Source organism: Etheostoma cragini, chromosome 24 (assembly GCF_013103735.1).
Source record: "Etheostoma cragini isolate CJK2018 chromosome 24, CSU_Ecrag_1.0, whole genome shotgun sequence".
NCBI classification, from domain to species: Eukaryota; Metazoa; Chordata; class Actinopteri; order Perciformes; family Percidae; genus Etheostoma; species Etheostoma cragini.
In genome coordinates this window covers 10,515,190-10,535,465 of record NC_048430.1, presented here as the reverse complement: position 1 = coordinate 10,535,465, position 20,276 = coordinate 10,515,190, and the positions used below count along the sequence as shown (strand labels likewise).

The following is a 20,276-nucleotide window of genomic DNA, read 5'->3' as shown; positions in this document are numbered from 1 at the left end:
TGCCCAGATGTATTTAATATATTAAAGGTTTGGTAGTGATCAGTCAGATATAGAGAATTCCCTAACAGAAAATTTTTGCAATATTTAAAATTTAAAGGAAATACATGCTGGTCTAAAAAATGTATGCCTATGAAATTAATAGTCCAAATGCCCTTTGATTTGAAGAAGTTGGGTTGGCTGGTTATAATGCCATAGGTCATGCTCGAGTTATTAGTCCTAATATAAGGTTTAGTGCATATTTACAAATTGCATCTAAGTCCAGATTTAGACTATTCTTTTTAAAAAATAAAATTGATGTTTTTGTCATGGTTGAGGAAGACTGTATTCAAAATTGTGTGTTTGGAAATCGGGTTGTCAGTGATTGGGCCAACTGTCAGAGGACTGCTGGTTCAGACAATTATTGTTTCATTTCTGTTTTTTTCTTGACTCTGAAGTCCGTCCTTGTTTCTAGTTGCCCTTGCCTTTTCTCTTCTTTCCTGGAAAAAAGACACAAACATACACACAACTATTAGTCACACCATTAATGCACTGGTATGTAACAGTACAAGAATGTGACATGCAAATGACTAAAGGAGTGTTCAAATATGCATAATATTAACATGCAGTCAAAATGGTCCTCAGGGGAGGCATGGACGAGAAGTGAAAATGAGAAGATTCTAAAGGTGGTCCAAGGGTAAGATAGCAAGTAAGCAATCAGCAATTAAAACACAGAGAACCAACACAGTTTGCTATTCATTAAAAAGAAATCGCCAGTTTGGCACTAGAGGAATCTGATTGCAGAATTAAGCTCAGTGAATTGCAGTTCTTAGTTGTAGCAGTCTATAATTAGATCACATGTTTTTGTACAAGTGTGCTAGGTCTAGGTTTCGTTGAAGCATTAAAAAACCAAATACCAAATTTCAGAAACATGTCCATAACGGCTGAATGGATTACCAGGAAATGGTGTCATGGTCCTCAGAAGATGAAAGCTAATCACTTTGGCAATCCTTTTTTTTTTTTTTTAATTCCGTTGTCCTTTCCTTCTTCGTGTTCCCTCCCTGGTCTTGTGTTTGTGTCGTGTTCCCCTCCGGTATGGTGTTCCCCTGAATGTCTGTATGTTCTGTTTCCTGTTTTACTTTGAAGTCAGGTTTTTGTCTCCGCCTGCCTTTGTTTCCTGTGTCTTCCCGCTCTTGTGATTACCTGATGTTTTCCACCTGTTTCCCAGCCCTCTTGTCACCTGCCTCTTGTTACCTCATTAGCCCCTGTATTTAGTCTTTGTGTTTTCTTCGTCTTGTGTCAGATCCTTGTTCCTGTTGGCGTGTTATGTGGTCCTGCCCCCATCCCCAAACCTCCGCTGCCCGCCTGCTCTCCTGTGCTTTTGGATCCTACTTCATTCACCGTCCCAGCTATGCATGGTTTTAAAATGTCTCTACGACTATTTGATGGATTACTATTGCCACATTTTGTACAGTCAATAATCCTGCACCATAGCTGTGGTAAGCGCCATCACAAAGTTTTACCTGTCCAATACTTTGATACATGGGCAAATACCCGCAAAGGTAATAAAATTACTATCAACCCTTTTTTTCTGCTAATTAGCAAATGTTTGCATTATCATATGCCAAAATAACATGATAAATAAACATTGTTTAACCTGCTTAAAAACAGCAAGTTGCTATTGTAATGGTGAGCATGATGTAAGCTTTTAGCTCAAAGTACTGTACCTTACAGAGCTGCTAGTATGACTGTGGACTAGATGGACAAATGACTGATAAACGCAAAAATCCGCTATGGTTGCGAATGTGCAATCAAGCACAAACTCCTTTGCTATGATCCCAGGACAGAGCAGAGCTAAAGAGAAAGATACATAAGTGCGTTTGTTTCCACTGATATGGAGTAGGGACAGCAGTAGTGAACTTGTCAGGCTAACCTTTGGTTTTTGTCTTGGTTTCTCCAGTGCAAGGTTTGGAGGCAGAAACAACTTGTTGACACTCCGCATTAAACAGGGCCTTCTTCAATGTCCCTGTTCTCTTCTGCGAGCCAGAGGTTGGATCACACTCTCCCCAAGTAGCAAACCGATACTTACAGTCAGCTAGAAGAGAGAGGGGAAGAGACAGACAGAAGATAACTAAACACATCCAACACAGCTTTCATACATATGTGGTCCAGTGGGAATTGATAACTCTAATGGGTTCACGTGGGCAGTAAAAGTAGACACATCACAGATTTAAGAAAATGCATCCAAGTTGAGCTTTGGCATAGTTTTGTTCTTATCTGTCAAACAGAACTCAGTGTGTACTAAAAATAACTTGTCTAACCTTTTCACAGTGAACAATGTACAGTGGCTTGAGAAAGTTTACACGCCCAGACTAACATTAATTAAAAAGAGGAATAAAAAAACACCTTTTGCAAATTGATCTTAACGCCTTAATTCAAAAGATTTAGGAAAATCCAACCTTTTAAGGACACCAATTTTCTTTATGAATGAATAATGTATCATACATAAATAAATGTTCTTCCTTAAAATACAAGGGGCATAAGTATGCAAAACACTATGTTAAATTTCCATAGAGGCAGGCCCATTTTTATTTTTAAAGGCCAGTTATTTCATGGATCAGAATACTTTGCATCCTGATAAAGTTCCGATGCCCTTTGTATTTAAAAATAGCCCCCCCCCCCCATAATCACATACCTTTTACCATACATAGAGATTGACATGGGGAACTTTCCATAAGATCATCTCTCCATGCAAGTGAAACCAGCTATTAGGCTAACTGAAATAACACCATGCCAATGCACCTGTACCCACTCTAGTCATTTTTTGACAAGGCCTACTATACAAAAAATCAACTATTTACACAGAAAAGCATTTTTTGCCTACATTAGTTTAAAAATGTGTTGATTATCAGAAAAGAAACGGGATAAACGTGTCTGTGACACATTAAATTACCAAACACGAACTTCCGTCAGGCTGGGTTGCTGAGCATGATGGTTACAAAAGTCTTAATTACAAGCTTGAGGCATCTCACCACAAAGTATGTCATAAACATGTGTGGCTGATTCAATTAGAGTTGAATCTTCACTGACACACTGTCAACACAAATTGTGTCACTGTAGCTACACAAAGGAATTCCTGAAGGTCTGATTGTGTGAGATGTTGTTTTTTTACCGCCTCCGTATTCCCTGTGGAGTCATTCAGTCAGTGGAAAAAAGAACACACGTTTGCATTCCTTGTACTGAGTTGCAGATTGCTTTACACTAAAATTCACATAATTTACCTTCCCTAATTTCACCTGCAATGTATCCACCCATCAAATCTCTAAAGGTCCAATGGAGCAGTGCCATTCTGTGTGTCTGTGCACATGTATGCATGTGTGTGTTACCTCCAAAGTCTTTTTTCCAGTTGCAAGGTACTCTGCATTTCATCTTCTTGCTCTGCTGGTCACATGACCCCTCCCTAAACCCTGCTCCACAGTCCCCGTTGCTAGGGACACAGTTGCCATAGCGCCATTCAGTGCATTCTGACCCGGACTGGGAAGGTTTGTTTTTCTCTGAGGATAGAACAAAGTTTTTTTTTATTTACTGGTTATTTGAGACATGCATGGTTTCCGTATTATTTCAACATGTAATCCACAAATTAAAAGATAAAGCAAGAGGGTGTTCAGTGCCATGCACCTGAGCAGCAAGGTCCAAATATGGAAGTGTTCAAATGAGTCATAATCTATTTTTATTATATTTGGGAATATATATGTGACTGGCTGGTGCTGTAAAGTATTTGAAAAAGTATTCATCAACCTCCACTGTGCCAATGTCACATAAAATTTGAAAAAATTGCTTGATTTGTTTAGACTTTTAGTCCCTTTTAACTTTTCATAGACAACAGATCAGTTAGTGTCTGAATTAAACAAATGAAAAATAGCAATAAGTAAGCTTAAGAGGTGTTGGTGGGTGTATTTCAGAGCTGTTTCCCCCAAATTCCAGTCTTTATGCCAAGCCAGGCTAACCACGTGGTCATTATAACGCTACACTTAACACACACAGAGTGTGTTCATCTTCTTATGTCACACTCAAAAAGAAAGCAAATGAGCATTTCCAAATGTTGAACTATTCCTTTAAAACGTGGTGCGTTGCTTGGACGTTTTTAGGGCAGAAGTAAACCAATCCTAGAGCTTAAAAGCAGCTCAGCAAGAGCGTAGCCGCAAGTGTTAGCAGATGGAAATCCTCGAAACCACATCAGTACCCCACTAACTCTGCTGTATGAGCATCCATCTTTTTAAATGTTATTTTTGGGGCGTTTCTGCCTTTATTTGACAGGACAGCTAGGTTAGAAGGGGAGAGAAAGCAGGAAGACATGCAGGAAATCGTCACAGGTCAGATTCAGACCCTGGACCTCTGCATCGAGGCATAAACCTTGAACTATATGTGTGCCTGCTTTACCCACTGACCCAACCCCGCCACAATTATTGGTATAACTACAAGTTGCTTTTGACAGGGGCCTTATTCACATTTAGGTGGCAAAAGTTGAATAGAAAACCCGTTTGGGATACTAAATCTTGAAAAAAAGACTTCCTTTTTGCAAATTTTGGAACATGAGACCATTTTCCCATATGTTTTAGAATGATGGACTGTTCTAACAATAAACAGTATATACAGATATATACAGTATGTATACCCCTATATTTATGTACTCAATGTCCTCAACTCCACTGTGAATAGCTGTAAATCCCAAATTAATTTAAAGGACAACTCCACTCAAATTAAATGCATTATAAATAAGCTACGTTATATGCTTCCTCATAATGCAAAAATACAATTAAAAAAATAAAAATAAATTCATAGGGGCGTAATGCACACTAAGGTGGCAAAAGCTGAATAGAAAACCAGCTTGGGATACTAAATCTTGAAAAAAAGAGTTCCTTTTTGCAATTTTTGGAACAGGACGCCATTTTTTCCCATGTTTTGGAATGATGGATTGTTCTAACAACAACCTTATTAGGTGGCAGTATATATCTATATACACATACGTGTATGAATTCAGATATATACAGTATGTATACACATATATATATATATATATATATATATATATATATATATATATATATATATATATATATATATATATATATATATATATATATATATACATTTGTAATCAATGCCCTCAACTCCACTGTAAATAGCTGTAAATCCCAAATGAATTTAAAGGACAACTCAATGTTATATGCTTCATCATTAGGCAAAACTACAAGTCAATCCCGAAAAAAAAATCTGAAAAATGTACAGTAGGCTTCCACAATCAATACTTGCAATACATTTTGATTACAGAAACATATGATGTATCGTAACAGGGAAGGAAATGGAGGGAGAGAGAGAGAGAGAGAGAGAGTATCTTGCCTTTCTTGTTCTTCCCTCCAGCTACACTTTTGACAGTGATGAGAGTAACTAACAGCAGCAGCAGCAGCGCAGCCCTCATCCTGTACAAACACACAGTAGAGAGAAAATCAACATTAAAAAGATTCACATAAATCACAACTGGTAAACCATTAAATGCTGACCCTCAGCCCAGGGTTATTTCATGGGAAATCATTATCTCCTCCTCTCACCACACCATAACAGCTCAGAACAACCCGACAGGGGACTTCAGAACACGGGCTGTCTTTTTACAAGCCAACAAGCACATCAATTGTTTTCCTAATCCTAAATGTGGAGTGAAAATGTCAGGATTGTAGTACAGAGTGTACACAGCTGGTCGATGAGAACAGCCTGGATAAAGTATGCTTTTACAAACAGACTTTTCACACTACAAGTATGCTCAGAGATAGTTCAAAAATATTCTAGAGCATCTTTGGTATGTCCATGCAAGCATGTTACTGCATTACATGACTGTATCACATGCCAGCGGCCTTCACATCTTCCATCAGTGGGTAATAGTGGGCGATATATCTCCTGCACTGCATACAATACAGTCCAAGAAATCCTGACAAAATGATCATAAAAAGCATTACATTCACCAATAGTGAGCATTCAGTGACAAATAGACTATTTCTATAAAATGTATTTCACTCCTGTCATATTTCTAGAAAATATTCCCTGTTGAGACAGAAGACCAGCAGAAGATGCAAGTTTTTTTCAATCCACTTAACTCTTTTAGCTTTAAGCAAAGACTTCAAGCATGCCAAGAGACATCATAAACTATTAGAAGCTTTGCCTCACTAGCCAGTAAGATCCAATATATACTGACTGATCCCCGAAGCCTTAGTGTTAGGGTGATCTGATTCACAGCACATGATCACACAACAGCATAACTAGAAATAAATTCACTTGTATCTCAACAAAACAGGATTTACAGTGCAGGTACACTCAATTAAAGCCAACAGGACATTGACAAAATAAATTAAATTGTGTAGGTTATCTTGCTTTCAGAATGTTTCAAAGAGCATTATTCAAAATGCAGCACTTTAACCCTCTCAAATATTGCCCTACAAAGAAAATCTACTGGGACTTAAAACACAGCCCTGGGGTGCTCCAGTGTTTAGGATGAGGGTGATAGAGCGCTGTCTGCCCACCCTCAGCAACTGTGGTCTGCCTGTCATCCATTTTATCACTACAGAGGACGTAAGGTAGTTATTCAGGGGGGTGGTCTTGTTTTCCTGGGCACAGGAATCCTGGTTGAAGACTTCTTAAAGCACAGACAGCCTGAGCCAGTCAACATGTTGAATATTATTGTGATTATAGGTAATAGCTAAGATTATGCTTCAAAGGCCCCCTGAAGTCATGCTCAGAAAGGAAGATGGGTTGTTAGAAGTAGACCCACATAACCATTAACATATAAGTATATATAATATACATAGAGTGGCTTGAATAAGTTTATACACACATGCTAAAGTTGATTAAAACGAGGAATAAAAAAACATCTTTTGGAAATTGATCTTAATGCCTTTTAAGGACACCAATTTGTTTTTTTGTGAATGAATAATGTATTCATAATGTAATGCCTCTATGGGAATTTAACAAAGTGATGTGTTTATTTACGTCCTCTGTATTTTAAGTAAGAACGTTTATATATTTATAATACATTATTTAATCACAAAGAAAATTGGTGTCCTTAAAAGGTTGGATTTTCTTAAATTCTTTTTATTTAAAGCATTAAGATCAAATTCCAAAATACGTTTTTTATTCCTCTTTTTAATCCACTTTAGCATGGGTGTGGAAACTTATTCAAGCCACTGTATAGAGTATATAGCCATTTACAGCCATGAGAAGTGGCTGAATGCTTTGTCAAAAAACAAATAATTGAACGTGATACAAATGTTTTTTTCCAAACTGCATGCAGTATACTAACAAACAGACTAAACCTGTTCAATGAACTTGTTCAATCTGTTTACAATAATAATAATAATGTCTACTTTATTAATCCCACAAGGGGAAATTACAATTCATGCTTTGTTGTATTTACATACAAGCATGAATTACACACACAAGCTCAGTAGCAACACGTGCATAAATGGGGAGACATCAGAGACATCTACAAAATGCAAATGTACAATGTCTGTGTCCTAATCTAAAGCTCCGAACATTTTGTATTTTCTTAATTTCAATTTTTCTCTTTTTAAGTCATTAACACACAGCACAAGCAACACTGGTGGAGCATGATAGAATGGATGTTTCAAGAACCAGCCAGGCTGCAATTATGCACTGCTGCTCTAATAACCTGTCCAGGGACTGGAGTTGAAAAGCACTGAAGCAGCATCCCATGGGAGAGCCATTCCAAGCTTTTACACGACCAACCAGCAGTAGTACCAGCACGGGGGAAAAAAACGCTATTTATGGCAATAAAGAACTTGATAACCATCCAGCCGGCTCATTTTCTGTAACCAGCCAAAGCATGCTGGGTGGAATTAGCAAGTTAGCTAACTAACTATCAAGCTATTAAACAAGCTACCAAACAAGCTAGGTAAATAATCACTAACATAGAGCATTCATGGAAAGAAATTCAGTTTTTTGTCATGACTAGCTATTGTATAAGTAATTAAAATATCACAGTTTAATCTTTATGAGAGAAAATAAGTACTTGTGTGTATAGGACGCAGTGGACCAAACCACTGAGAGGCAAGGAAAAGGGAGGTCCAAGATGTTTTTGAACTCTTGGACTCAATTTTTGCCCTGTTTCTATTTTGTTACTACTTACAGCAAGGGTCATAAACTACATGGGCCGAAATTTCTGTAAGCAGACACTTCAAACAAATACAATAAAATGTGAATATGCCCTAATATGCCTTGATATTTTAACTTTCTTATAAATTAATGCTATATTCTTTACATTTATTAGCGTGAATGGACTACTTAAAAAAAATTATAAATAGGCTTAACTAGAAAATGATCTCAGACTAGGAGGCAGTTCACTGAGGAGGGATGGTTAAAGTCTTTGATTGCCGAGATGTTGTAGTATACAGTGTCCTGATTGGTTGAAAATGCTTTCAAGTAGAAAGGCCTGTCGTCGGGCAAAAATGTCTAAAAGGTATGAAGAACGATCTGATAAAAGGCCACACGTTTGATTTGCCGACTTTTGCTAAACCTGCATGCCACATTTGCAATGCAATGGTCGCTGTTGCAAAGGAATACAACCGGCATCATCATCAAGAATGAAGAATGCAACGATGACGATCATGTCATTCATGTGCATATTTAGATGCCACACGGATTTGTTTTGGTCTTGTAATGCATCGATGGATTTACCGCTCCAGCCAACACATTCTCACTCCTTTCTCGTAAAAATATGCTTGGTCTGGTGCTTTTGTCGTTGTTATTGGCGCTAAAGGTCTCCTTTATGTAACACACACTTGGTCGTCTCCTTTAGCGTCATTTAACACACTCTTTTTCATCGCATCAGACGTTAACAGCCACTGCCCATACGTCCGTATTTTAGGCGTTAAGAGTGAGAACGGCTCGCTCCAGCAGCGGGAATGGTTTGATTAGCCAGCAGCTAAGTTTACAAGCATGTTTCCAAATTTCAAGAATTGTGGCAAACTAAGATAAAAAAAACAATTTTTTGAATTCAGTAGTTATTCTGCAGGCCAGACTGAAAGCTTTGACCGGCTGGATATGGTCCGCGGGCTGCCTGTTGAAAATCGCTGACTTACACAATTATTTTTATTATATGTTATTGCATTATTTACAATACACAGGATGTTTTGCATCCTCTTTTAGGGTGGTGACAAAACTCATATGGGGTTGGTCCTGACCCCCCCCCCCCCCATTTGCATTTCCCCCAAGTGTCATAATTTACCAAATGACATTTAATGACATATGTTAATGACAGGTGTCATTTCATAATGATGACATGTCAGTCTTATGCACACCCCTGCATGCACACATACAAGGTGTTACCAAGTGTACACGGTGAGAACATGTTGTTGGTGAAGCTGCCGCCCACACATGGAAAAGTAGAGTGAAAAGAGAGAAAACAAAAGATAGAGAGGACAGTTTGTCACAACCCTTTTATCCACTATACACAATCTCATTCTTAGTGAAGCCAGTGACCGAGAAACACACTGTGACCACACCGCAAGGCTTGTTTATGTCTCTTAGTGTAAGTGTGTTTGTGCAACATAACAAAAGCCAAAAGTGTAGGGACCTATTAGACAGTAGATCATACTTCCTTTGTGGAGGAATTCTCATGTATTTAACTTTTATAAAAGATCCTGCACTTATTAATATTACAATTAACCACCCAAGTAGATATTAAATCAGACTGAATATAAAGACAATAAACCAGACCGTGGTGTGATATTGAGGCCATGCATCCATTTCATTAGGTTACATCATCTTCTGATTGGTTTAAATAGAAAATAGATGTGGACCCTGGTAGCCACAAGAACAGGGATTTTAAGTGAGTGGGCTACAAGTCAGTAACTGCCTCCCCGACACTGCTTGGCCTTGTTTGTGTGTGGGTTCCCATGCTTGCAGGAGTTTTTTTGCATAACGAGTTGAACTTTGACATCATGGTTGCAAAGGGTGGTGTATCAGTACGGGCTTGGTTTATATGCACCACACCCACACTGTTCTGATGAAGATCTGCTGAGATGTTAAGTGTTAAACTTAAACAAATTAGGTAACATAATATAGTATAACAAAACAAATTTCAAGATTTGATTGTGGTTTATTTAGTAGTCTAATTAAATTGTAACGCTTCTGAGAAGTACTTGAGATTTTAAAGGTTCTTTGATATTGTATTAATTTTGTACGGAAGAGGATTAGGGCGCTCGTGAAACATTTATTCGAGTTCTGTCTTTATTCTCAGAATTCTGACTTTACGCTCAGAATTCTGACTTTAAACTCAGAATTCAGACTTTAATCTCAGAATTCTAACTTTAATCTCAGAATTCTGACTTTAATCTCAAAATTCTGGCATTAATCTCAGAATTCTGACTTTAAACTCAGTATCTGATTTTAATCTCGGAATGTTGACTTTAAACTCATAATTCTGATTTTTAATCTCAAAATTCTGACATTATTCTCATAATTCTGACTTTATTTGCAGAATTCTCACTATATTTGCAGAATTCTCACTTTAAGCTCTGAATTCTGAGTTCTGACTTTATTCTGAGTTTAAAGTCCAAACTCAAATACCTTTTTTACCATTGGCCCTAATGCTCTTCTGTAATTTTGCATTTAGTCCAAACATAAAGAATAATAATAATGAGGGATTGACTTTAAAGATTTCTGCCCATCTATTAACTTGCCTACTGACTACTGTAGTCAGCGTGGGAATGAAGAAAAATCCTGGTCAACAGACAGAAAAACTCTGAACTCCCTCGAGTGACTTTCTCCTCTCTGCTCTGATTATCTCTGTCAGTGCTTAGAGGTCCATCTGCCATCAGACACAACGGGGGAAAAATACAAAACAAAATCAGTCCTGAAACCACATTCTATGAACATGAAAGCAGACAGAGAAAAGATTTCTTCAGGGTCATAATGGCATGAGAATGGCATTATTTCCGCTGGAATGAGGGTGTCGGAGAAAGAAAAGCAAGCAATGCTTTCCTTCTTCTTCAGCGACTGTAGTGTCTTATTGTCCTCCCCCATGACAGAGATTAAATTAGGATGTAACCAGTGGCCATTTTAAATTCATTTCATAGTCATAGTCATTTTACAGTCAGGTAATTACACAAGTACACCCTCTGCTCATTAAGATTGCTGCTCTCTGTCACAGTATATGAAAGAATAGAAAAGCTATTGAGTGAGGAAACAAGGATGAAGAAGTTGATGGAAGTTTGCAAACACAGTTACTGTGAGCAATATCAAAACCATGACACATGGCACATAGTACACCTCATCCATGTGTTACCCTGGCGCTATTAACTGGTGCTGCACAATTGTTACTTATACTTTTGAATGTGTGATACATCTCTTAATGTTATTACACGCTGAAGTCCAATATGACAAAAGCCCTTGGATACTGAGTTTTTATATGTTAGTAAACTCTCTGGCTGGGTGACAAAGGTTAGGAGGTTTATCTTAAAGGTCCCATGGCATGACTATTGCACTTTATGAGTTTTTTTTAACATTAATATGCGTTCCCTCAGCCTGCCTATGGTCCCCCAGTGGCTAAAAATGTCAAGCCCTGGGTATTCTGCTCTGCCTTTGAGAAAATGAAAGCTCAGGTGGGCCGACCTGGAATCTTCCTCTTATGAGGTCATAAGGGGCAAGGTTACCGACCCTTTCTCTGCTTTGCCAACCCAGAGAATTTGGCCCGCCCATGAAAGAGCATCAGACAGTCAGCTTGTTTTTTTATTTTTATTAGAAACACCTTTCAGTATCAAATTGTGAGCAGTGTTGATTTCAAAACATCGACAGTGAGTTGGGAGGAAACTTCTGTCACAATTGATACTATATTGTTGTTTCTCATGTTCTGCAACCATGTGAGTATTGTTCTTGCACTTGGTGTCCTACTTTTCATTAACTTTACAGAGAGAGAAAGAGACAGAGTGACACACACCAATTGAAAAACCACTCCAATGGTAGAATTTGTGCAATTAAAGCGGGTTGAAAATGTACTTTGTGTTCAATCTGAATACAGCTTTAACATTTTGGCATAATGCACAATGGTTTCCATGGCTACTTTGGCATGGTAGCCTAATACTGCTGTTTTGTCTATGGAGACCTGTAAAAGGTCTTGGTGGGATAATGTTTACCTCGTCAAAATTGTAGAATTTTAAGATATGTCATTCTCTATGCTGGCGTTCTTAAGCTTTTAGAGGGCTTTGTCCGCAGTATAGAACTGGGATTAAAACAAAGACCCTTTAACTTCTGCAGAAGTGGCCCCTTATCTGACGGTTGGTCACTGAAGCAAAACACAGACACACCCCCACACACACTTCATAATACTTTAAAAGGCTGACAGTATGAAATTCTGTGAAATGTTCGCTTTTTAATCTGAAAAGCCAAGTGTGCTGTGAATAAAACAAGTTTTGTTCCCCAGAGTTTGCATTCTGACCAAATTATTAAAAGTGAGGGAGGTTAGAGATTGGTGCTTGAGAGCTGGTCAGTGTGCATTCATGTGTGTCTGTGTGTGTGCATTGCCATTGACTCGGTAATTAAGGATTTGGAAATGAAGTCAAGCGGCGGAAATTACTTTTTACCGGTCCCTGTTTGACCTAGTTTGAGAGACAGTACACATACATGTCTCATAACATCCATAAGTAACAGCCTTTTTACACAGGCGTTTATTTATTTATCTCGGAGTGAAAAAGTATGCTTCAGTACACAACAGCATATACTGAGTTTTGGGCTGTGAGCTCTGAGTGCACATTCAGGCTATGATAATTGCAGAATGTCCAATATCCAGTGTAGATACTGACTGCATCTGGTGTCTATTCTACATGCAGGGGCTTGCCCTTCCATGATGGTTCCTCCTCTTCAGCCAGAATGTGATATTATGTCGGCCCTGGTGCCGTCCAGCTCTTCAAGTGAGACACTCGCCCTTGGATGTCTGCCAATGTGATGGTGACTCGGTCTTGCTGTGGGAGCTTGTTGTGTTCTCCTTTTAGATCTACTAGTGTATGTGTTTTTTCCGGTATTGCTCAGAATTGCTGAATAGCAGAATTTAAGAGGGTGCTTTGTCATTTAAGGGTAACTACCATTTTTTATACATGGATTTTCCTATGTTTTTGGGTCTAAGTGACTGATGGGAACAACAATCTTTGACATTGGTCCAGTATTAAGCAAGATCGCTGCAGTCGTCAGTGGCAAAACAAGCTAAGTTAATAGGGCAAATATCCAGCTTGTATTTACTGTACCTTCACAAAAATGCTTGTTTTGCCACTGACAGGCTCAGATTAATATATTCTAAGTGTCTGGCAACATTATGAAAAGCATGCCTTCAAAAACAGACCTTTAAAACCTCTTTGAGACCTTTCTGTTCAACCAGAAACAGCTATGAAGTCGCTAGCGCTAAACCCACCAGACTCCATTTAAAAAAGCCATACTTTTAGCTTGTATAGCCAACATATTTTCACAGGTAAATCGGTAAACTAGCTGAAGAGTTGTGATGGTTGGAAAAATGGAAAGACGACCAAAAACGGCTTTTAATAGTTTTATTTTGTTTCTGTCAACTTTAAATGTGTATTTTACGATGCTAAAATTACCATTTTTACATGGAGTACAATTTCATAGATTTATTTATGTTTGAAAATGAATCGATTTTGGTCGTAGAAATCATTTTCACAATGTTGTCAGGCACCTGTAATTTGAATCTGAGCCTTTCAGTGGCAAAACAAGCACTTTAGTGAAAGTAAATGCAAGCTGGGGAATTGCCCAATTAAATTATATAGTAGCTTGTTTCACAGCAATCTTGCTTAATATTGGACCAATGTCAAATCCGTCACATGGACACAAAAATATAGGAAAATAGTTTGAAAAACATTGTAATTGCCTTTTAAGCCATGGTAACTACGAATGGGGTCTCCAGGTATCCAGTTTACTCATGATCATCTCTCGCAGGTCCGCTGCCCTTGTGTTTAGCCTATTTGTTATTGGGTTATCCAGTCTTGTATTGTAGGGGGGTGGGGGTGGGGGGGGGGGGGGCTTTGTTGCTTTGATTTGTTGTACCTCCTCAATCTTTAGCATACTATTTTTTTCATATTTTAATACACAGAGATGTCAATGACAGTCTCCAGTGCAATAATTGCAAGAAGAATTCGGAATAGCTATATAGATTAAAGAAATTCAATAAACCTATGACTTTATCAGTTCCCCTCCAAAGCATTATTAGTAGCTTATTTGAGGTTCCCCATTTCACGCAGCCTGCATATGATCATTGTACCTCCTGAAATTGTGTTGCAAGATGCAATGATGACGTGTCAAATAAACAAAACGACTCCGTCGACAGATGGACAGAGATGGCCAACCAATTCTTGAATACAAAGCACAATGTTGAGTCAGTGCTATTCATTTGGAAACAAAACGTCAAAACACTATGATAAACAGTCCAACACGAGGAGACACTTTGCTGTGACATCGTGTGTGGTTTTTAAACGACTGAAATCAGTATTACTGCAAACTTCTGTGCTCAACTGCAATCCCAAGCAATACAAGCTCTCATACATACTACACTGCCAACAACACTTCCTGTACATGCTGAATGGCTGCCCATATGCCAAACTTGTTTCCCAATTCTTATGACTAAATATCCCCAAAAAGTTGAGTCTATGAATTTGGAATACTGATCAGGCTACTCCACAGAAGTTGTGTGGTTATATTACAATGCAACACCATTTAAAGCCAATATTCTCAATGGCCATGGTGTGAAGTTGTGCATAATGTACACACGTGCTTATGTCTGTATACCTTTCACCACTTAGATCTAATAACCCAATATAAATTCTCCCCAGTTCACCCCAACACAGAATTATAATCTAGATTCACTTATATTATCGAGATTGAAAAACACCGCCAAATTCGTTCAAGCAGCAATTAGGACACCTGCTAGCGGCCTCCCGTAATTACTACTTAAGCAAAACAGAAAGTAGAGTGACAAACTACAAGAACGCAAAATTCCACATAGGTAGAGAGATTGGGGGGGTGGATGGATCAAACAAAACCGAACTTTTACGCACGGGATGGGAGTTTTGTGTTTTGTTTGATGTTAAAAATGAAAGGAACAATGTCACATTGTGTGTCCAAGGACATGAAGTTAACATAACAGATGCACTGATTTTAACCCATACCATGACATAACGTGAGCAGCGTTTTTAAACCTGGGACGTCCTCTGGTTTAGCTACAAGGATGGAAAACGCTCCTGTGGGTCGAATTTGAGGGTAGAAATACTTCTGATCATATCAACAAGTCCTCCAAACCGTATTGATATGATCAGCCCTACATGGGCTCAGAGAGTTTTTATAATTAGGATTTTAAGATTAAGATAAGAGTGAAACACAGAACGTTGCTCCTGCCTTTGCTACTTGCTCATTTACAGTACGTGACTTGTTCTCTATGCACTAGCTATGGTATATTAACACATTATCATTTGTGTCACATTGGACAATCAGTAGCACATGTTGCTGCAAGATTTATCTTCTGTGGGTTCATTTTAACCACAGTAAACAAAAGTTTATGTTTAGTTTTGATTGTTTTGGCTCAATTGCTCTCATCAAATGGACAGACAGCTTCTTCCTGTCATGCTGAATGACAGGAAATATGGATCCATTGTATGAATCCATTTGTTGGTGTTTTTCTGTGAGCAGCAATGTGGGTGGAGAACCTGCCTAATGGTTGGTGCCCTGCTGATCCAGAGCGTGCAACATCTGTCCTGTTCTTTTTTAAACATGCTCAGCTGTTTCAATAGTGACCTAACACGATGAATTGTGTTAGCCTGGCCAATAAAATTTTTTGGGTGTATCCACTGGCTGTACACTTCCAATGTGTCTTCCAATACTGATAGAATCATCAGCTATTTTTCTCCCTGAACAATCACAAGTCAACCAGTAGTCAACACTTCCCGCAGATGTTTCTCGTTAAAACCCACCAGGAAGGGAGGGATTACACCCTTTGATCCTTGGAAGGCGTTTAATGTGAAACATCTGTGTAAGAAATGTTTAACTTACTGAAAAAGACTTTCTTAACAAAAGAAGATTTGCAGAGAACCGAGTATTGCCCCAAAAGCCCCCAGGTTTACAATGTGGCAATAATTGTAATAATGGAATTGTAATGTTGTTTGAGGATGTGGTCTAATGCATAGGTGTAATTTACAGGGGGGATGGGGGGTTACAAAAATCTCAAGACATTTTACAGATAGAGTAGGTTGGTCTGGACCACACTCTATAATTTTTTTAAGTCCCAACAATTCATGAGCAAGCATAGTGTTACATTGGTAAGGAAAAACTCCTTTTAGGGAGAAACCTGGGACAGACCCAGGCTCTTGGCAGGCGGAGTCTGACAGTGCCGGTTGGGGGGGGGATGAACAGTAGCAATAACGGTCGCAGTAAAGGATAGTGGAACAGTGACAAAAAAATTGTAGTCGTAGTAGTTCATGCCCCAAAAAAATTAAAACTGGCCGGTGCAACCCCAACCCCCCCATGTTGAACCCAACGTTCCTGAGAGCAACTATATACATGGATACAATAGTAAGAAAGGGTTTGTATACACATTAAAGGGTTTGCATACACATTATGCGAATGACATTATGTTATTGGTATATCAAAAGTCCTGAGTATTAAATATTGCACAGTAATGTGATTAAACGGTTAAATATTAAGTATTGAATATTGTGATTACCTGGTACACATTAATCTATTACTTTGTTAATCAGTATTCATAATATTGTTACACGGCAAACCTGGCAGAGGAGTTTACAATGCGCAGACACGTGGAGGAATAGGCAGCAGCTACTTTTTGCTCCAGGGCCCCCATGGTGAAAATTGACATTTCAGCATTCTTGTTGGAAAATGTAATTTTTTAATAAAACCTAGGAACATAAAGCTGAATGAAACAAAGACCTGCTTCTCTTTGAGGTGAGGCCACTGGTTGATAGTTTAATGTAATGCACTTAATAGCTGCATAACCCTTGTGTTGTCTTCCTGAAAATCAACACTTTTGTTGAGGCATGTTATTGTTGATTTTAATTTTTTCGTCCATTTTTGTCCCTTTTTTCAACACTTTTCAACATGCTTTTTTTTCAATGTTTGTCACCAGGCAACACTAACCTGTTAACTTTAGTAACAGTTATTTTTGGAATTTATGGTCAATAAACCTCATTTATAGGAAATTACACCTAAAGTTTGAGTTAGAAAAGCAAAACGTGGGAAATATTTAGACTAAGATTAAATGAATGGATGTTGATGGATAATCACAGACTGGAATATGTCAACTTTTACTCAGTACATTTTTCAAATGCTACAAAATTGAATAAGACACCCCAATATTAATGAAAGTAGAGATTTGTAATTGCCAAAGATTGTTGTGTAGAATTAATCATGTTATTTTGGGTAGTTAAAAAAACAACAACATTGATATAGGAAAACGGGTTAATTTTACCCAAGGACAACATGAGGGTTAAAGCCAACAGCACATTGACAATAAAAAAGGAAATCGTGAAGTTTATCTTGCTTTCAGAATATTTCAAAGAGCATTATTCAACAGGCAGCACTTTAAACCCCTCAAATATTGAGCCCAGCCCTACAAAGACAATCTACTGGGACTTAAAACACAGCCCTGGGGTGCTCCAGTGTTAAGGATGAGGGTGAAAGAGCGCCAACTAAAATTAAAGGAACGGATGTTGATGGACAATCACAGACTAGAATATGTCAACTTTTACTCAATACTATTTCGAAACCACTTCAATTTGATTTTTTCAAAATTCATGAAATTTGTACTTGCCAAAGAGCTCTGTGTGGAATCAATCATGATGTTTTGGGTAATTCCAATTGGGTAGTGAAAAACGAACATTGATGTAGGAAAATTGGTCAATTTGAGGTGGGAATAAAACTGATTGATGAACTCTCAAAGAGGAATGAGTTTGCGAGCAGGATTGAATCCAAATTCCTACTTCTGTATGGTGCATGCGCAGTTGTGCAAACACCACTGAGCTGAAGAACGAGTGAGAGCAACTGCTTAGTGAAAAGGTTTGTGACGGCTATTTTCACTGGGTTACTCAAAAGAATTGGTCTTCATCCCAAGGCAATCACGGTTTGCACATTAACTTTTATTGAGCTGCATCTGTCGTCCTCTCTAATCACCTTTTGATTGCTGCTCACCAGTCCTTTCTGTTGCCCAGTTGGTCAGCAAAAAAGTCAAGATAATAAATTGTAACTCTCTCAACACTGCCCTGCCCTTTCTACCTCTCTTTCTCTCCCACTCTCCTTCTCTTTCCTACACACACATGCACTGGAAATGTGCCAAATACACAACAAAGCTACTTGTGTCAGCATTAAGCAAAAAACGTACAGTTCGAACATTTTTAATCAAACCCCTCAAAATATGCTACAGTATTGTCACTGCTGCACACACACACACACCACATAAAGTGTGTGTAGAAAAGCTTTACTTGCAATATTTTAAAGGTTGAGATTTAGGGAAAGTGCTGGAATCTGGTGCAGAAAATGGAACAATTACATAAAGACTAATAAACCCCAGAGGGCAGATGGTAGCACTAAACAAAAATGATTAGAGAAGTAGCTAAGCAAGAACACTGAACAAAGTTAGATATGAATATAAATGTATTTATACCATATCATATTACAAATATATAATGAACATACATTATACATCTGTAAGTTGATTTTGAAGACCTAATTCTTAATGCACAAACACAGAAAACACAAGTTATTAAGAGTGTAGTTTTCTCGTTGGGAACAGTTTCAAAACCACAATTTTTAAAATGCAAAAACCTTAAGGACTATCAGCAGAACTTGTCTTTTGATATTAAGGGGCCTGAAGGTTTTCTAAGCTTTATGAAATCAGGTCAACTACAAGAAGTAGAACAAGCCAAATAAACTTTTAATGGAGGTTATTTGTCATTTTAAAGTAAATAAAGTTCAGAAAATGTCACATAAAGGATGAGTTAAAATATAAAACTTACTTACTTGTTTGCCTGGCAGTTGGAGACTCGGGGGGAAAGTTCTGTCTCTCTCTTGTTTTAGGTCTCACACATGCACCTCCCCTAGCCCGCTGCTTTTGTCTCCCAAACCAGTTCATACTGGTTGCATTACCCCCATTCACCCCATGCCCTCAAAAACACAGTCACTATCAACACACACACACACACACACAAACACACAGAAGAACAGACTCATTTCACTGCACAGATGTATAGTCATGAGACAAAGCATACAAAACCCTTTCCAGCCCATTAGGTCTGACACTGCTAAAATGCTCCACCAAATAACATTTTTAAACTTTACTTTCAGTTGGTATTTGTTGACCGTATAGCTCCACATCAGCAGATGATAAAAGCGCCACAGCTCCAGCGAGGAGAATCTCTTTTTGAGCTTTTGTTTGTTTCTTTGATCATTGGGCATCTTATCTCATCAGACACGACTGAATCAATTTATGTTTCTGCTTTCATCTTATACCCAAAATTTGGAGTTGATCTTAATCAAGGAACATATTAAAAAAACAAAGATAACAGCAGAGAAAATAATAAGTTTGCAGCTATAATGTATCAGAGAAGCTTTAAAAAAGGCCCAAGGTAGTTTCTTTAACTAAAATAATAAATTTAAAATAATATTCTAAAACTGCTAGATCACACAACACATATCACTAAAAGTCTATAAAAGAAGTTAGGATTTGTGATTTTGTTCAAAAGCTAACAATACCACAAATAATACTTGAACCATGAATTTACCGTATTACAAAACATGTGGAGAAGTAAGTCTGCAACAAGTTCTTCTTGTTACAGTTTCCATGCAATGCTGCACAGCAGATAACATAGTTTATTAAGCTTTATAAATGAGCATGACAGCAGTTGGCAATGTGTCATACTCCTGATCAAAGACACCAAAATAACCTCGTAACTAAAGCTTTCATTATTCATGAGAACTTGGCTTGCACTTGTCAATGGGAAAATGAATAGAGATTTAACAGGAGTTTGATGTAGCAGCATACAGTACATTATGCTGCTGAAATCCAAGGCATGTAACTTTTGAATTTCATTCCATCACTAATGTCTAAATATCAGGGCTGTAACGAAACACCAAACCCAGGATTTTGTTCGTATCACGATTTTTGACCCACAATTCGATACAAACCTCGATTATTTTGTATGTGTGTGCAGGGGGGGGGGGGGGGGGGGGGGGGG

General features: G+C 38.1%; 1 protein-coding gene and 1 long non-coding RNA gene across 2 annotated transcripts in view; one reads left to right on the top strand and one right to left on the bottom strand.

The window, feature by feature from the left end:
• Positions 1-280: 280 nt before the first annotated feature.
• Positions 281-19,236, bottom strand: LOC117939542 (midkine-B-like). Its single transcript, XM_034864979.1, has 5 exons — positions 19,063-19,236; positions 5,377-5,456; positions 3,363-3,530; positions 1,910-2,071; positions 281-476 (listed from the first exon to the last, which is right to left on the bottom strand). Exons 2-5 carry the CDS (start codon positions 5,453-5,455, stop codon positions 448-450), a joined length of 438 nt encoding a protein of 145 aa, XP_034720870.1. The 5' UTR covers position 5,456; positions 19,063-19,236; the 3' UTR covers positions 281-447.
• Positions 8,761-20,276, top strand: part of LOC117939568 — a 30,527-nt gene continuing 19,011 nt past the window's right edge. The window contains exon 1 of the long non-coding RNA XR_004655618.1: positions 8,761-8,811. This is a non-coding gene — a long non-coding RNA (uncharacterized LOC117939568). The remainder of the gene's footprint in view (positions 8,812-20,276) is intronic.

Excerpts from the sequence above, each read along its gene's own strand:
- LOC117939542 (XM_034864979.1), bottom strand. The coding sequence starts at position 5,455 with ATGAGGGCTGCGCTGCTGCTGCTGCTGTTAGTTACTCTCATCACTGTC. Across the intron at positions 2,072-3,362 it reads CTGGAAAAAAGACTTTGGAG|CTGACTGTAAGTATCGGTTT; the intron begins GTAACACACACA and ends TCTCTCTTCTAG. Across the intron at positions 477-1,909 it reads AACCAAGACAAAAACCAAAG|GAAAGAAGAGAAAAGGCAAG; the intron begins GTTAGCCTGACA and ends TCTTTTTTCCAG.